Source organism: Aythya fuligula, chromosome 11 (genome assembly GCF_009819795.1).
Source record: "Aythya fuligula isolate bAytFul2 chromosome 11, bAytFul2.pri, whole genome shotgun sequence".
Taxonomy (NCBI): domain Eukaryota; kingdom Metazoa; phylum Chordata; class Aves; order Anseriformes; family Anatidae; genus Aythya; species Aythya fuligula.
Window position 1 is genome coordinate 12991463 of NC_045569.1, and position 17894 is coordinate 13009356.

At 43.4% G+C, this 17894-nt stretch overlaps 2 protein-coding genes across 4 annotated transcripts in view; both read right to left on the bottom strand.

Annotated features, from left to right (window-relative positions):
• Nucleotides 1–17894, bottom strand: part of CEMIP (cell migration inducing hyaluronidase 1) — a 105303-nt gene that overhangs the window by 50633 nt on the left and 36776 nt on the right. For 2 of the 3 annotated variants that reach the window (XM_032194581.1, XM_032194579.1), the window contains exon 1: nucleotides 819–2759. In XM_032194581.1, coding sequence (XP_032050472.1) covers nucleotides 819–894 — 76 coding nt within the window. In that variant the 5' untranslated portion in view covers nucleotides 895–2759. Of the gene's footprint in view, nucleotides 1–818; nucleotides 2760–17894 lie in introns of those variants that run through there. The other variant, XM_032194580.1, reaches the window with a different exon arrangement.
• Nucleotides 8339–17894, bottom strand: part of LOC116493532 (cell surface hyaluronidase-like) — a 50393-nt gene continuing 40837 nt past the window's right edge. The window contains exons 19-24 of the mRNA XM_032194994.1: nucleotides 17530–17712; nucleotides 15302–15515; nucleotides 14465–14566; nucleotides 12590–12750; nucleotides 11198–11307; nucleotides 8339–8670 (exon numbers count right to left, since the gene is read on the bottom strand). Coding sequence (XP_032050885.1) covers nucleotides 8471–8670; nucleotides 11198–11307; nucleotides 12590–12750; nucleotides 14465–14566; nucleotides 15302–15515; nucleotides 17530–17712 — 970 coding nt within the window. The 3' untranslated portion in view covers nucleotides 8339–8470. The remainder of the gene's footprint in view (nucleotides 8671–11197; nucleotides 11308–12589; nucleotides 12751–14464; nucleotides 14567–15301; nucleotides 15516–17529; nucleotides 17713–17894) is intronic.

Below are 17894 nucleotides of genomic sequence, written 5' to 3' on the forward strand. Positions count from 1 at the left end.
TAAATACCAGCTGTTCAAGGTAACCTGTTCCTACCAGGGAGAAGGAGCAGAGCACAGCACCTGCACCTGCTGCACCAGGGCCACCGGAGGGCTGAGCAACTCCTGCCAGCCCATCAGGCACCCTCCAGCCTGTATTATTTCTCACATGGGCTTTTGAGGGATAAGAAAGCATCTTCCAACAAAGGAGTTAACTGAACAGTGTAATTCTTGACCAAAAGGCCCCAAACATGGCAATGAAATGTTGCTTCATGCAGATGCAGCATTTGGGGCAAGACATAAGGCCTCTTTGTTTTAAAAAAAGGCAACTTCCCCAAATAAATCCACTTAGAATATGTATTTCCAGCTTCCCTTTTCTCTGAAACCACTTAGGATAAGGGCTGCTTATAACAGTCAAAATCAAGGGCAGGGATGTGCCACCCCAGAGCTTTTTGGTCTCTACATCTGCACTTGGACAAAGCAGCAAACTGCTCACCACCCACAGACACAGCTATTAGGACTTGAGGTTTCCTTTGTTATTTCTTTGTGGCAGTTTGTTGGGTTGGGGTTTGTTTTAAGAATGTGTAGCAAGGGCTGAAGGCTCCCTGGGGATACTTTCACCTGCTCAGAAATTTCACTCTTTGCCACTCCAGCTGGCCAAGTGCAGGAATATTGAGACATCAGAAAACTGTTTTTCTCCTGAGCTTTCCACCCTGTCCTTGGCTTTTTTATAAGAACCTGGATCAAAGAGTGAAAAGTTGCTCAATCTAGTCCAGCAATGTCTTTATTTAAAGGCAGTGTTACAAACCACGCCTTAACCCCCCTGTAACAGAAAGACTTACCTGTGCTTGCAGAGGAGACTACAAACAGAAGGAAAATGAAGTTTTCTGCCAGGTGCTCGGAGGTAAGTAGACCCATGCTTCAGGATAAAAAATTCTCTGGGTTGATACCTGTGGAGACAGAATATCAAGAAAGCGTGGCTTTTTCTTTCTATTTATTTTTTTTTTCCAGCTCATGCAGAAACTGCTCGCCCAGAACCAAATTATGTGTGCCTTTATGACAGCCCGCTTCCACTCCCAGCCAGCTCTGTGACTAAGAACACCTTCAAGCCGCTTCGGGACCAGCCCAAACAGAGCAAGGAGCCAAGGGCAGCTCTTCACCTTTTGTTTAGCTTAGGATAAACCCACTCGGGAATACAAATAGACACTCAGAAAGCAACCACCAGATGTAACCAAAAATGTCTTAGGAATGCAATATAAACACATCCAGAGTCAGGACTCTCTAGGGCTGAATAATCACATGTGCAAAAAAGTAATGAAACACAACAGAGAAGGTGTTTGCAGAGTGACAAATTTGCACAAAATAACCTTTCGGTGGCACCTTCCTCCCCCCAGACTACCCACACATTTTCAGTAACCATGTTTTGTGCACCCCCAAGCACAAACCACACTCAAGCTTCCAGTCTGACGCGTGCAGTTTCTTGGATTTCAGACCTGTCTGTTTAATCTGCCAGCCCAGAATCCTGTTGCAAAACCAAAAACTGCTTTTGAAACCCATCTACCTAATATTGTTGTTGTTTCTACCATAGCCAAGCCCCAGCCAAACAAACAAGTAGTGTCATGAAAGTCAAAGTTAGAATTAATGGGATTCTTTCCAACAAGCTCAAGTGATCAATTCTGCAATTCTGCCTGAGTGCATGGCAATTTATTGACATGCATGGTCACACTGAGGCACAAAGACCCGCTGCTGTAAGTGTTCAATGCTCTGTACTCATAAAGAACTGTTTAAAATTCACACGCAGTCCAAGGATCTGCTAGGTTTTATCATGTAAGCCAGCATTTGAAGAATATTGAAGAAACTTATTTGTATCTGCCATGTCACATCACATTGATGAAATACGATAAATGTATATATTACACAGCTTAAGACGCCAAAAAAAGCAATTGAATGAAATTCCAGGGTGCCCCAGTTTCTTCAGGGTGAAAAAACACATGTTATTTTTCATGTCACTTGTTAATATAAAACAAACGAAAAATAGAGGAAAAAGATAGGCAAGAAACCAGGGTTTAGACCGGAGCCAATTTCACAGTGTAGATATGCAGAACACATGTCTGTAGTCTTCCTAGAGGTGATACAGCTCGAGGTGCAGTGGTATGTTCAAACCACATGTAATCCAATGACTGTATTAAAAATAGCATTAGAACCAGATTTGTCAGGAAATACTCCCGGGGGAAAATGTTTCCTTGTTTTGGTGTAGTATACATGACAGCCATGAGCTCTGGTCACAGCGCAGACGTGGTGCAGTTTATCAGGTGCTGAAATGCTGTTACAGAGCAGTAGAAAAGAGGAATGCACTTAGTAACGCTATAACTTCGAATGATATACATTATCGGGGAGCAATAACGTCGCCATGGAATTTGTGCCAGAACCAGGCTGCACGTGTCTGACATTTTAACAGCATTAACCATCAACGTTTGATAAGCCAAGGCTCTTTTAAAGGAACATTATTAGTGGTGTGCCCAAAGTACAGCAGTCACCATGAAAATGTCAAGATTTATTAGCCATTACTACACAGTGTAATCGTGTAATCTGCAAACCCAATCACTAGATTCTGCTTTAACGACAGAGAAAAGCTGAACAACTGGTAATACCACGGGCTGGTCATTGCAGGCAGCGTTTGCTACGGTGCAGGCACAGCTGTGTGTTAGAGCTGCACAAAGCCAGATTCCAACCGGTAAGGTATCAGTCATAAAACACAATCAGATGATATTCACAGAAATAAATAAATAAATAAATAAATAAATAAATAAATAAATAACAGGATGAATTTTTGACAGTGATGGCATGCATTTGCTCTCCCATCACTTTTGTAGGTGGTAAAGAAATTTCTTGGATCTGGATCACTAAAACCTGCAAACTCTGAGGAGTGTCTCTGCCAGGTGAGAGCAATAATCTGCACAGTTTATGGTCTTGTTTTGACAGCAACCTGTAGCAAACTGGTAGGAAATAAGAAATACTGTAGGTTTAAGAAATCTCGCAGCCTTTGCTTTCTCTAAAGCCATGAACTGCATGGTACTTACCACCAGGTTGTGCAAAATGGCTTCTGCTTTTATATTCCTGCTTGCTCCTGGGGGACCGCTTCCCTGATTACATCCATCCTCATCAGCAGAGAGCAAAACAAGCAATCACACACTGGAAATTCATGTAATTTTTTTTGGAGGCATCAGTTGTGTGCGAGGCTCCAATATTTTTCTAGTGTCTGATCTGCCACAGTTCAAAGAAAACCCTGCTTATTTTGTGGCGGAAGCAGGGTGTTTGATTCAGCTTTCCATGAGCCCGAGTTCATTGCAATGTTAGTATTAACTGGCACTCAGGTTGGAAAGGCTGAGAGCTGAGAGGGCCAAGGAGAAGTGCTTTTGCTGCTAGCACTGACTCCTCTGATTCAGCTCTGACTAACCCAGTGCCGGTAAAGTTGGAGGACAGTCATCTCAGGAATTTTCCTTCAAAGGCTCTCAGCTAAGCATCTTCCCCAGATACTGGGCACAAACAGCGATATGCTTGATTTTACTATTAGCTATAAGAGGAGGAAGGGATAGGGAAGGGATAGCGACTCTTTCCATTAATGTCTCCTGCTGGAGAGGGTTCAGGAGCAGCTGCCTCCTGCCAGAGAGCCGTTGTGTTAGCTCAGTGCTCCGAGCCACATGGGAACACAGCAATCACACTACATCTTCCTTGAACAGGCGCCACGTCGCTGAGTTCAGCTCTGATGTAACACACTCTGTCAACAAATCTCCCCACAGATTTGGGCACTCTGAGAGCCCAAGGGCCAGGCAAGTATCCTCCTGAGTCTATCATCTCCAGTGTTTCTAAAACACTGTCTGTAATGCCTCTCCTGGGTGAGAAAAGCTTTTTCATCTCACCATTAAAAGCTGCCTGGCAATGGCAAGTGGGACTCATATCCCTGGATCTGGTGAGGCAGATTTTCTGAAATGATTCCCAGCTGCTGGATCTTGCCAAAGAGTGAACAATAGTGGCAGACAATGCTAAAAGTGGATACAGGAAACCATTAGTCCCCAGCTGGCTGCTACTGCAGGTGTCAGCAATGATACTGTACTAGAAAGCGTGCTGCGTAGATAGGAATCCCCATCCACTGCGCTCCATGAGGATTTAATGCTGGAGGCAGCACAGAGCAGACAGTCCTGGGGGTAAAACAGTAAAGAAAAGCATTTAGGAAGCTGGGTTGTCCCAGGCTTCATGGTGGAGTCCTGTGGACACTCCAAAGCCTGGGTGGCAGAACTGAGCCCTCCAGGGCAGCACGGACAGGCTCTTGCCTGGGCTAAGCACCTTGCAGGACTTGGGGCCAACCAGCCGAGCCTATGACCAGAATTAAAAAAAAAAAAAAAAAAAAAAAAAAAAAAAAAAAAAAAAAAAAAGAAGCACCTGATATTGGGTATTTTAAGGTGCTTTTTAAGACTGGCTTGATTCACTTCAGAGGATGTGCCTTCAGCACCTGTGGAAGAGGAGTCTCCTTTCTGGTATGTCAAGCAGGGTTTGACAGGAGCATTAAGCCACCGGTTACAAACACAACAAGGATGGGAGGCAAGCAGCAGCTCCCTGGGGTCCAAAAAGAGACATCAAACAGGAGCAAGAAACCTGCCTGCACCCTGACAGCTGCTGCCATTGCCCGGCAAGAGCAACCACAGCCCAAGCGGGGAGCTGGGGCCATTCCCAGAGAAATCTCACAGGATTCCAATGGAAAAGGTGCCTTTTAGTCCCGAGCAGGGCAAACGCTCTCCCTCCTGCTCCTGGCAGCCAGAGCTGGGCCCTCAGCCTGCTGTAACCAGAAAAAGGGCAACATAAGCCGATGCTGAGGTTTGTAGTGGCTTGTTGACTAGGTCTGAAGAGCTGCTGCGTGTTTCCTCATTCATATGCAAAGAAGCCAACTTCAATTTGGAAGCTGATTCCTGAGGAGGAGCTGTTTAATTAGCACCTCCACTACCTCCTTGCTGACACCACACGGCATCGGCTGTCCTCCAGCCTCACTCAGGAAATTTTGCATTTTAACCCCAGCTGGGAAGACAGATTTGATGAGCACGTTTGCCTTTCTGACCTGAGGACATGTCAGATCTTGCTGCAGTGACATTCCTGTGCAAGGGGAGTCTTCACACACAAGCCGTGAGCACAGCTAAATCCTTCAGACACCCTATACAAATAAACAAACACATTTCAAGGGATAGCTAATGAAAATGCTGTCCCAGTCCCAGGGCAGCACAGCTGTGAAGCTGCTCCTGCTCTTCATCTTGATCTTGTGCCTGCCATCCAGCCATTAGCTGTTTGTTTTTGCTGGCAAGTAGAGGATGAAATGCAGGAAAAGACCTTACTTTTCAATAAAATCAATACTGGAGTCAAAAGTGTAAGTCTGACTTTTTTTCCCAATGAACCTCAGTTTCTTATCAATTTATCCAATGTCTTTCCCTGTGAGGAAGAAGGTTCCGCTCACATTTTCCATACATAAATGTCACTGCAAACTCCTTGCCTCCTGATGTTCTTAAGAACACCTGAACAAGGAGCTGGGGTTAGAGGGCATTTTTACAATGAATAAACTAAAGGCAAGTGAAGTGTCTGCAAATTCGTTGTAACATTGGCAAATTATTTTGGGACAGAAATAAGAGAGTTAAACATATGCTTTTTTTTTTTTTTTTTTCCCCCCCCCCCCCTCAGAATGAATCCCCCCCCTCCCACACACATACACCCCTGGCTTACAGACCTTTAAAAGGAAAGGAAGTGATTTTTGGCTTACCTAAAACTGAATCATTTGCAATTCATGACATTCCACTTATCAGAAACTGACTGACTACCAGTTTCACATCCTTTCAAAGTGCTCGGCATTTCACTGAATCCTTGTCCACTACATGAAATTTTCAAAACACCGAGGCGGTGGGAGGCTGAATCCCAGTTTCTGAGGTTCAGGATTCTCTGACTTTATCTGGGAAAGTCCTTGATGGATAACCAAGCCAATGCTTCCAGAAGGGGCTATAGTATATCCACTGCAGAAATGCTCAGGGAATAAGCAGGATGGCTGTGTGTCCTGAATGCATTAGATGTACTGAACATGCCTGGATTGGCTACAGGGCATTCACAGTCCACATGGACTCCAGCATGTGGGTGGAGATATTCCTGCTCTGGACATCCCGGGGAGGAATACGGCAGCTCTTCACAAATATAACACCCACATAGCACTTACCCTGCAGCTTCACACACTCAGACTTCTGGTGCATGCCAAGTTAGCAGCAGCCTTTGAAAACCTTGTCCTGAATGTCCCGAGGGTCCAACGAAGAACTGTACCCTCTGTGGAGCGTCCCTGGTTTTAAATAGCTTTTTCCCTCTCAAGGTAAGGAAAGTGTGTGCAGTAGCTCAGAGGATCACAGCGTTCTGAGACCTCTTCAGATTGCTGCTTTAACTATTCAAATAACTGCATCAGGATGTAAATATTTTTCTTTTTGCTTTTGTGGTACTTGACTGTTTGCATCCAGCTCACCACGACTCCACGCCTTCCTCTCCAGGACATTTGCCATTTGCTCTCATTCTGGGGTGGGAGGAGGAAGAGAGATTTTTCAGAAGTTTAGGCACATTCCTCTCCTTCCTCCACTAGGTTTGTCCTTTGCCAATTGTTTAGTCTCAGGCTGGGGTTAGAGCTCAGCAAAGTTTTATTGGGATCCAGGGTCTGGACCTGTCACGAATTATCAAATAAATCTCTGCAAAAGTAAAGGCTCACTCTGTAAGTAGTTGTTCCAATGTTGGGCTTAAGCTCACAGCCAAAAACATCTTGCTTTTCTTCCCCTGCATGGCCTCAGAAATCATAACAATTAGGTACTAATAGCTCAGGACTTTGGATTGCTCCTTGGAGGTTCAGTGCCAGCCACTCAGCCTCTTGTCCCGCTGCTCCCCGTGGGGGCTGCACAGGCCTGCAATGTCCTGTCTGTTACCTCCCCTCTCCTGAGCAGCATCACTAACTTCTTCACGCTCTCCAGCAAGCCAAGACCTCTCCTCTGGCTGAACCCAACTGCCACCTCTCCTTCCTGATGTGGGGATGGAGCCACGGCCTCCTCCTCTGCCCACAAGCCTTTGGGTGTCCTCTCCCCCTCACCCAGGTGGTATGAGGTGGTGGAGGTAAGCGTCTCAGCCAGGGAGGTCAGTTCCCACTAAGACTTACGGATGCCAGAGCGACTAACCCACCAGGGAGCAATAGTCTGGCCAACAAAATGCTGACCTTGTCCTGTAGCAACTTGTTTGGCCATTTCTGAGAATTTCAAAGAAACGACGGGACATTAGTAACAAAGCCTTTACCTACCTGTCTGAATAACCTGTGGACAGCTGTCAGCAACTCAAAGGAAAAAAGAGGCACTCATGACACAAGGTTTAGCCTTGAAATGCAAGGGTCCAAAGTACTACACAGCGAGGAAAAGATCAGTACATTTTAGTAGAAAAGCTTGGAAAAAAAAACCACATGCCATTCTGTAAAGAAAAGATCTGAAGTGTCTGATCATTATGGCAATGGATTTCATCCATTCATTTCATACCAAAATGAGTATGTCATCACTTCAGGCTAACTTTGTACTTATATTGTAGACAGGGAGGTCATCAGTTTGTTTCTCAGTTTGCATACAAAGCTCTTCCTTTTTGTTCACTTCAAAAAGCAGTAATATAAACAAAACAAGAAGAACAACCAAAGAATATTAGCTACTAACACCACCAGTATTTCAGTCCTCAATGGGAGCAGAAAGTCAATACAATCATTGTCTGAAGGAGGAATGGAAGATTTTGCCCTGCACAGCATATACATCATCCTGAGTTTTATTCCTGCAGGTCTTTAATTAAATGTTCACATCAATTGGGCAAACATCATTTCACCAGTCATTAGCTACAGACAGAAATATATTTATAATTCCTTGTTGCAACTGTATATATTCAGGTCTATTAGGAGGCATTATTGTAAAATCACCACGTGCTTACCCATCGATGCAAGCAGATGCTGATGAGTTCACCTAAGATGTCATAGAACACAGACGCTTAGTTGTTTTAAAAGCAGGAATTAATGGAGGGAAAACAGGACTGATGGGAGAATTCCCTACCTCTGCCGAAGGTTCATCTGTTTCCCTGGATGCTGCTAAAGTTTCCATGCCAAGTTTCATTTCCAGTCCCAATGATACTGAAGAACACATTTTCACCTTTAAAACTTACCGTCTGACCCCAAGTCATAGATATGTTCAAACACTTCTCTCCTTGGGAAGCGCAGCCCACAGGCTTCTCCTATCCTGTCCTGTGGGACACTGTTTGAAAAATAAAACTCTACCATAGCAGGTAAGATGAAACTATATTTATTAGTTATAAAATATACAAGTGAACAACATTGGTTCGGTACAATCCCGTAAAAAAAAGAGCAGGTTTTGGTGACAGCTGCTGGACTTGCCTGGTTGGTGTTACAAGACCGGTGCTAATTGTGGGGCACCATAGCCTCTGCAGAGATGTGCTCTGAGTGGTTCTGAGAAAAAGCGTTAGCTGAACATTGATACTCCTTCAGCTTCAATGGAACATAATGCTGTAGAGAAGCGGCTTTCTGATTACCAGCATGGTTAAGGACTTTAATCCAGGAGGGCTTCGCTTGTCCTTTATAGCCAAGCATAGCAAAACTCCCTGTAAAACAGACACAAGAGCATGACCCTCTGAGTGGATCCATTCAGTTGTCAGCAGCACAACATGGATATCACAGAAGCTTCTTAGCCTTTTATTTATTGTTTGTTTGTTTCCTTGGATTAAAAAACAAAACAAACAAAAAAAAAAAACAAAAACAAAAACAAAAGAAAAAGAAAACACAGAATGCTTAAGAGGCAAAAAGGGATGAAAGACGGAATGAGCCTTGCTGAAGCTGTACCCTCACTGCATCACAGCTCTACAGGTATTTCAACAAGCTGAGAGATATTCCCAGATGTGAGTTAACAGGAATATTGCTTTACTCTTTATTTTTAACCATTGGTACTTTTTCATATTTGACTACATGAAAATGGTTAGGCATTTTGAATCCTTCTTTTATTAGTTTACATCACTTTCTTCCTGTTATGCATAAACTGTTCCCCATGTCAGTTCTGCTCTTGTCCTCTGCTGTCACAAAGTACAAAGGCATTATGTGTTCTTTGATTTTAATAATAATGTCTTGTGTTTATATTATGCTTTTCATTGCAAAGACTCCCAAGGCTATTTGCAGATGGTTGGATCAAGACTATTCCTGTAAACACTTCTAATTTAAATAAGGTTTTGCAGAACCAGGCAACAAGACCCTAAATCCTGATCCTGCTGGGGTCAAGGGGATTGCTTTTGTGCATTATCCCTGGAAGCATCAATATGCATTTGGGAGAAATGTTCCAGCCTGCCCTGAACTACGGCCCCCCAGAGCGGACCACGGCAGCTGCTGTACACAGTCCTGCATGCAATCGCTTTTGGAGCTGTGAAGTCAAATAGTGCACATACCTGAATCAGCAGGAGAAAGCTCATGAATCAGAACATAATTACCCAGACTGGAAATCAGGGCAGACACGCGGGTGAACACCCTTGCCCTTCAGAAAAGCAAAACAGAGGTGACACGGGATCAGCCAGCAGCAGCTTACTCCCGCTGCCAGCCACCAGCACAACAGCCCCTGACTTCCCACTGGAGACATAGGGCAAGGAGATGGCCACCAACCGGTGTGTCCCCAGGATGGGGCACTGTGGTGGCCCTACTTGCTCCTTTGTGTGCTCCAGGAGTGGTCAGGGCTGGAGGCTGAACCAAGCTCCCAGAATGACCTGGCAGAGCTGTGCCCAAGTGAGAGGCACAGGTGTTCCAGGGAAAAAAGTTTGACAAAGCAAACAAAAAAGATTACTTTTTAATAAAAAAATTCCTTTCAAAAGTAGTCAGGGCTTTGAAGAAAGAATGAAGCAATGAAGTTCCAGGACAAAGAAACAAAAAAGAAAACCTCAAATTTTTGCTTTTGAAAGGATGAAAGCAAAAACAGCTTCTCAAGAATCAAACAGGCACCAAAGCGAAATGCTGTCTCTGCTGTAAAGATTATGCTGTCCTCCTCCTGGAATAGTCACAGGAATGAGCTTTGAAACTTGAACCAGAAATTGATGTAAATTTCAGTAAAGCAATAGCAGGAAAAAAAAAATAAAGCTGGAAATACAAAAAATTCTACATCTGATCTCTGCTTAAGAGACTGCAAGTGGAATCTGAATCAAGCTAGCTGGCTGTTTTCCTAATATCCTTATCACCCGAACCGTTTGTCCAGACTTGGACTTCAACAGCCCCCTGTTTTCCAGAAGGAAACCCAGCATGGTAAAGACAATATGTGACTGGCAGCTTTGTGCACACTGAGTTTCCACAAGCAGTTCCCTAAATTCCATCAAAAACAGGGAATTCAGACCGAAAGCTGTTCTGTCAAAAAAGTGTGCTGCTCAAAGGCATTGCAGGGAGGACATGCCCACAAGTTTGCTGTTTTCTCACCATGAAGAGAACAGACTTTGGGACTGAATAGAGGCTGAGTATCACCCGGGATTAGGATTGGGCCAGTCTCCTCTGCAATGATTTTCCTCCTTTCTTTTTTGTTTCTTTGAAAGCGCAGTGACAATATTTCTAAATGAATGCTCTAAAGCTATAAAAATATGTTATTCAAAACTACTTGGATTCCCTGGACCAACGATACCAATGAATTTCTTACAGTAATTCAAGGTAAAACTGCAGTAAGAGCTTTCCAAGCCTGGTGATTTCACCTTTCTTTCATCCAAGAAAATAAAGAGCTCCTATTTCACTGCAGGCTACTTTCTTTTCATCAGCCTTTTAGTTTGTGATTATTTTCCCTTGCAAAGCTGTTGAATTTTAGAGATGGAATCTTTATTAAATAATTATTTGTTGTAGTTTTTAGAAGAAAAAAAAAAAAAAAAAAAAAAAAGGATTCAATTTAGGATTCAATTTGCAGCAAGCAAACTGGAGAGGTAGAGTCAAAATCCAGAATAACTCTCCTACTTCTCAACATCCCTGAGCTAAGAGGTTTTTTATGAAATTACACAGGCATATTTTGTAGTAGCAAATACATTGATAAACACTACGTGAGTATGTGTATATTTTTGGTAAGTAGACACACCAGTCAGTAATTCTCAGGCAAAAGAAGTAGAAGAGAATACATATATTTACCTTCCTTGTGGAAGACAATAGGCTTTGCAGAACCTAACCTTGTAAAAATAGACATTTCAGAGCTCCCCACCATGTCTGCAATATCTCTAGAGCACACAAGAACAAGTGATCTGAAAGGAAGGACAGTAATTACTGCATGACAGCAAAACATTACAATTGCTAAGAATCTGCAAGATCTTTAAGCTCTAATTCAGAAAAGGACTTGAGAGCTTGCCTACCTTTAAGAACAAGCTTAAATCTCCTTGATTTCAATCACGTGTAAGCTTTCATAAGCTAAACCCTCTGTATAAATATGTTCCTAAATTAAACCTGTTCCTTACACAGACTCAAAACAAGCCCAAATGACTGTGAGTGCACCCCTTTTAAGAAAGTGACACTCAGCTGCAGAAGAAATTCAGTTACTGTGCAGTCCTGAGATGCTGAAACCATCTATAAACTGAGTCTGATTTTCAGTCAAGCTTCAGCCTGACTGGTCCTCACAGATGTGCTTTCAGCCCTCAGTGAATTGTACCTGTGATGAATTACAGGCACAACTGGTTGCATTTAGCTAAATGCCCAGCCTTGCAAAAATACACATCCTACAAGAAAATCAAACCAAATGTACAGGCATCACATGCATATATGTCACTTCATGCACATTTTATGTATGTACTTACTCATGTGCACAAATAAAGATGTAATAACTCCAGAGTGTTCAAATCTTTGGTCATGAACTGCTCAGAAATGTCTTGGACTGAAAGTCTGTTTTCTGGTTATTTGACCTGCTTCTGCCAGCAGCCAAGAATTTATCTATAAATCTCTGTTGTTCCATGTTTATGTGGCGACACATAAAACCACAAGGAATGTGGAACAGACACAAACAGAGATGATCCAGATCTTTGCCAGGACACATTCAAGGTAACAGCCCGCAGGCACGCAGGTCTATTCATTGGTTTGCCCAAGAAAAGTCTTGGAAAATCTGGCACACCTATGATTTTCATTTGTCAAAGAAGGCAAAAACAATCAGTAAAAGTAAACAGAAACCAACCCATTTCAGAAATGGAAAACTGAATCATCAGCTGCCAGGAAATTGTTGGCCATTGGGATACATACACAGGACTGCAAATGTCATTGCACGGACCTTATCTACTTCAAAGTCGAAAATGGATTGTTAATTTAAAAGGAATTGCCAGTTTTCCAGAAAGTCTGTCTCTTTCTGCTTGAATCTGTGCAATCCTGTGAGAAAGACAGTGCTTTTCTTATTATCTAGGTGATATTTGGGATTTGTACATAATTCAATCTTTGCCAAATGTTTTCAGAGCACAGGTTTGGTTCTGAAAGTAGATCATTTTCCTCTCTTTGTCTATCAGCCCCAGGTCACTATACGAACTGGGCTCTCAGCACTTTGCTTACCTCTCTTTTATAAATGTTTGAACATAATCAGTTATTGAATTGGCTGCATTTTCCCCAGTAACTGTGTCAAAGTGCCGCCTACTCACAACTGCTCCTGAACATGCATCTAGCACCACGAAGAATATCCCAGGGCTATTGATCAGGAACACTGCACCATTTATCTGCAACAAAAAAGGTAGGTTTTATGGAGGCAGGCAGTAAATGACTGGGGAGCTTCAGACTCTGAGCCTGCTTTTCCATAAGAAGGGAGTTATGAGCAAGGAAAATATCACATGTTTACACCCTATAATTTTCAGTATGTAATTAGTGCAGATGAAGTGACATCACTGATATCTGGTCAGTAGCAGGAGGAGGAAAAAACCATTAGGTTTGAATAGCACTGGTAAGCCCAGTGGGGTACCAAAAACATGAGAAGTGAGATCATCGACATCTTTTGTGTATTAAGAAGATACATTTGGGAAGCAGAGAATCCTGGGAGTAAAATGCTTAGTTCAGTCTTAATACAGACTCTTTTCATGTGGGTGAAATTACTGTCACTTGGCAAGGCAGATTTGACCAAGGAACACGGGAGAGATGCTGAGACAGCGGATGGGGGAATAGAAGCGACAGATGGACATTTTTTTCCCCCTGGAAATGTAAATATAAAAAGATTTCAAAAACAAAATATTCCTTCTCAGTAGAGCTGTCCCAGGGCCTCAAGGAAGTTGCAGCACAAGTGACTCTTACTCCCCTCCCTTCCTACAGTGAGGGCTCCTTCCTCAGGTTACAACTCTCAAAATGCACCACAATCTCTGCTTTTGGAAAGACAAAGGCTCTCAGAGATGCAATAGGTCAAGGGTAAGGGAAATAAAAATGTCTGGGCCATGGGTGGGCAGGGGAGAGTGAGGAGGAGCAAAGGCAGACTAAATCTTTTGCTCATACTTCTAAGCCTCCACAGAAGTATGAGCAAAATAGACATGTTCTAAGCCTGGATGCATGCAGAGCAGGGAGCAACCACAACTGCAAGCTGACCTAAACCAGAGCTTCTGGCCAAAGAAAGAGCCCAGCTGTGTGTCTTGCCTTGACTGCATGCTCCAGACCCACCAGGGCTCCTGTGGCTACATGGGAGCTGGAGCAGGCCACCACTGCATCCACATGCATGAGGGACTCCATCATCTGCAGGCAACATCTCTGAGTGCAGTCCATACACTGGTCTCTGCAATTCACTGCAGGTGAGGAGGTTACCTCCAATAACCCCTGCTTTCTAATGAGTTGAATTAGTTTTTGATGATGCAGCCACAGCACATGGTGAGAAATCTTGGCTGCTCTTACTCCATAAGGATTCTTTACCAGCTTTGCTTGGCATTTTTTAGCATTAATATAATTCAGTAACATATAAACCTGGGAAAGTATCCTTGCTAAAATTATTTCAGTCACCCTGCTACATCCAGGCAGAGATATAAGGCATGTGCAGGGATAACATGACAGTTCCAAACTCCTTCAGTAGTAAAATAGAGTTATTTTTAACTTTTAGTGCAATGCCAGCAGAGAAAATCAGAAAAACAAGCTTGTGTTTTTCCCCACATCCTTTGTAAACAGTGACTTCTGTTGTAATTTTCTCCCCGCTTCCTCCATATTAGAGTGATGGTGTTAATTCTTCTTTTGAGGTGATAAAAGGCCTTTTCTCCCCCTAAGGGCTCAAATCCTCATCTGAATAGAATACAAATTCCCAGTGACTTTAATGGAGTTAATTGTAAGGGAGAACAATGCACTTGCCTCTTCCAGGGGAACTTCCCATTTCCTTCTGCCAAGACTCAGCAAGATTTCGTAATAACTATCCTTGGAGAAGAAGTTTCCCCTGTTTAATCACCATTTCAAATACAGTAAAACACATACCTTAATGAACGCAGATGTCAAGTGGCTTTGTATGTCTGCCTTGCTGAGAGACTGGATCTGGATTCTTATATACTTGACTGAGGGTGTGCTAGTGATAGCAAGCTGCAATTACATGAGAGACAGAACCTTAAAATCTGGATGGCACCGAGTACTATTGCTCATATACATGATTGCAAAACTCAGAGAATTCTTTTCAAACTATGATCCTGCTTCACAAGTAAGTGTTTGTTGTTAAGACAACATTTATCAAAGAATCATGGTAACCCTGGTTGGAAAGGACCTCTGATGGTCACTCTGCCACTGAATAACAAGTTGAATATGATTTTCATATATTTTGCTTGGCTTTAAAATCAAGTGCAGATTTGTATGAGGCTGAAACAATTCTACAGAATTTACAGTGGCGTGAACTGACAGTAAATGAGAAGAAAACCTGGCTCTAATTTTCTGATTATTCCCATTAACCAGAGTTACTTCCCAGTCTGAAATTCAACAGCAATGCTGTGCATTGGAATTCAAAGCTAATCCAGTCTGAGCCCTCTCAAGCATCTTTTTATTCTTGCTTGAAAGAAAGAAAGAAAAAAAAGGAAAAAAAATGCTGTGACTGTTCGCCCACATGCTTCCAGTTGGGCAATTTCTTTGAGGCTATCTTTGAAACATAGTACAAGAAGCTGTAGAAATTTAGGGTAAAACCCTCCCTTCCACACATGACATGATCCGACCAGATACACAAGTGGCGATTCTCCATGAATTTTCCTTGAGGGCTGTTAAAATGCATTAACCTCACACAGATGCATGTATGCCGCATTACCCAAACACGAAAGAGGATGCTCTGGGTACCTGTGGGGCCCCACATGCCCTGCACAGCCTGGCTGGGCGCTGGGACACAGGGCGCTGGGGAGCTGCCGGCCTCTGCGGGAAGGGATTTGGGGCGCAGCTCCAGGACACCCCTGGGTACATATGCGCCATGATTTTAATACGTTCGCAGCCTTGCTGAGAGCAGTAACTGTGGCCTTTCCGAGCTTCGTGGGCTTGCAGGTGAACAAAGAGGTACCTGGAAATGAGAGCAAGCAGAGGGGTCAGAGCCTCTGTGTATTTAGAGGAAAGGTTGAGTAGAGGCAGGGTCTGCACTTGTTAAATTGCATTATCCCTCCCATTTCCCAACGACACCAAACAACTCTGTCTTAGAGTGGTGTAATACAGCACGCCCACAAGTTGTGCTTGTAAAATGAGTCCTGCAAGGATGCTGGTCGCGCTTCACTCCTGTCCTGACATGATGAGACCTGCCGCACTTACAGCCCATATGCCCAAAACAGCTTCCTTCAATGGGCAAGCGTCCGTGGGGCAGGCACCACTTCCAGCCCCGGGTGGGCGTGGTGGCATCGTGCTAGCGTGCTCATGCTATTGTGCAGGCTTGCCTGGAAATATTGGCATCTCCCCGTTTGGCTCTCCGCATCTCATGGCCTTGGCCTGCAGGCACAGCTTAGCCCTAGGCATGCATGACAAAAGCTCCAAGGCAGCCAGATCTTCTGGCCCTTGCAGTTCATTTTTTCCTAGCTGTTCTAAGTATGTTTTCAATCGTGTCCATTCTGAAATTCAGGCAGAGGAAATTATATAAACAGCTCAGCTCAGCTTCAGGATCAAAATGATGCATGAGCTTTAAAGGTTTTCTTTTCTTTTTCTTTTTATTTCTTTAAAAAACTAAGTATTTGTTTCTATTTGTCTGGAAGAAAGAATGAGTAAGCTTGGTTCCTCTCCAAGGATCCAGCACGTGGGGTTAAAAAAAGAAGGGGAAACATCCCACTTATTATGAAGTCTAAAAAAAAAAACAACAGGAAAAGAAAAAAGCCAGTGCCCTAACTTCTGTACTCTGAGAGGCTAAAAAAAGTGCTGCTGAATTAAACAGAGAACCGAAAGGCTGATACTGCTAGAAGGAAGCTGGGTTAGGTGGGTTATGTCCATCAGTCTGCATGTACCAAGTCCAGATGGCTGCTGGCAGCTAATGTCTCTGCCCTCACAGACCTACATGTGTAAGCATTTTCCCTTCTCTTCAGTAGTAAACAACCTGTTTACAGAATTTTGTCAACACTCCCTTCCCCCCCCCTCCCCCCCCGCGACACACACACACACAGACAAAAAAAAAAAAAAAAAAAAAAAAAAAAGTAGTTTACTAGTTAATCCCCCTCATTTCACAATTCCTATCATGAGAGACCCGGTGATCACCAAGGAGCTTGGTTAAAACGGAAGGCATTTGGGGATTTGATTGCTCATATATTATGGTTCAAAGAATAAACATACTCCATCCTCTTTTCTAATTTGGCATTTGTGGATTGATTTCTGAAGTAGCTGCTTAGTCAGGTGAAGCATCATGGGACTCATGGTTAGACCACAAAACACTTTTTTCTTCCCCAGCTATTTTAGCTGACTGAGAAACATGGTTTCGTAACATGTTTTTGTAACCAAAGGTGATCTAGATTCTCATAAAGATGGTGTGTGATCTCTAGGACTGTCTTCTTACCTTCAAAATACAAGATGTATTATGGTGCTATCCTATTTTTTTCCCTCCTCCTTCTTTCCCCCTCTAAACTCTAATTTTTTGAGTGTGAACATTTTACAAGTCTTCATGGGAATACAAAGAAGTTGAAATTTCCCAAACTATCTCAGTGTTGGAGCTGCAGCAGGCACAGGAGGGCTCCTTTTCATAGCTCTTCAGGCTGCAATGGATTTTTACAAATATTTACACTGGTCCCGCACCTCCATCGACCTGAGCAGCAGCAGGGGGGAGGCTTCAAAGGAGCTAGGGCCAGGGAAGAAAAAAGCTATTTTTTAATGGCAATGCCAAGCACTGCTTGGTGATACAGAAGTAGACCTAAGCCAGGTCACACCAGCCCATAACTCAATAAACAGCCCACAAACATTTCATTTTGACAAGAAATCAGTGAAAAGACCATGTGAGTTGGATGGGACTGAAGTTTAACTATGAGGAAGGGAAAGGAGGCAGTGGGGCTGGAAAGAAGAAGACCCCAGGGAGATCCTGCCCATTTGCTGGGGGTCTGTCATGGGCTCACCCTGATGCTCTATCAAAGTAGAAGAGCCTCTCTCCAGTCCCGTTGAGAGCACTGGCCCGGGAAGGAGCCGCGAAGTAGTGCTTTATGCTGTGTACCATCCCCGTCTGTCGCTGGTAGACATCTGTCACCACGTGGAAAACGGTGTTCCTGGGGTAGCAGAGGGCAATGTGCAGCCAGTCTCCTCTGAAAGAGAGAAAATGCACTTACGGGCTTGAGTACAGGAGAGATGGTCTCCAGCCAAGAGCACAATCTTCAGGGGAAAACAAAGAAATGTCCTTTGAGGTTTCCTTTCTCTTTTAAACAGAAAATAATAATAATAAAAAAAATCCTCAGAGCCAAAGAAAATCAGACTTTTTCCTTTGTCT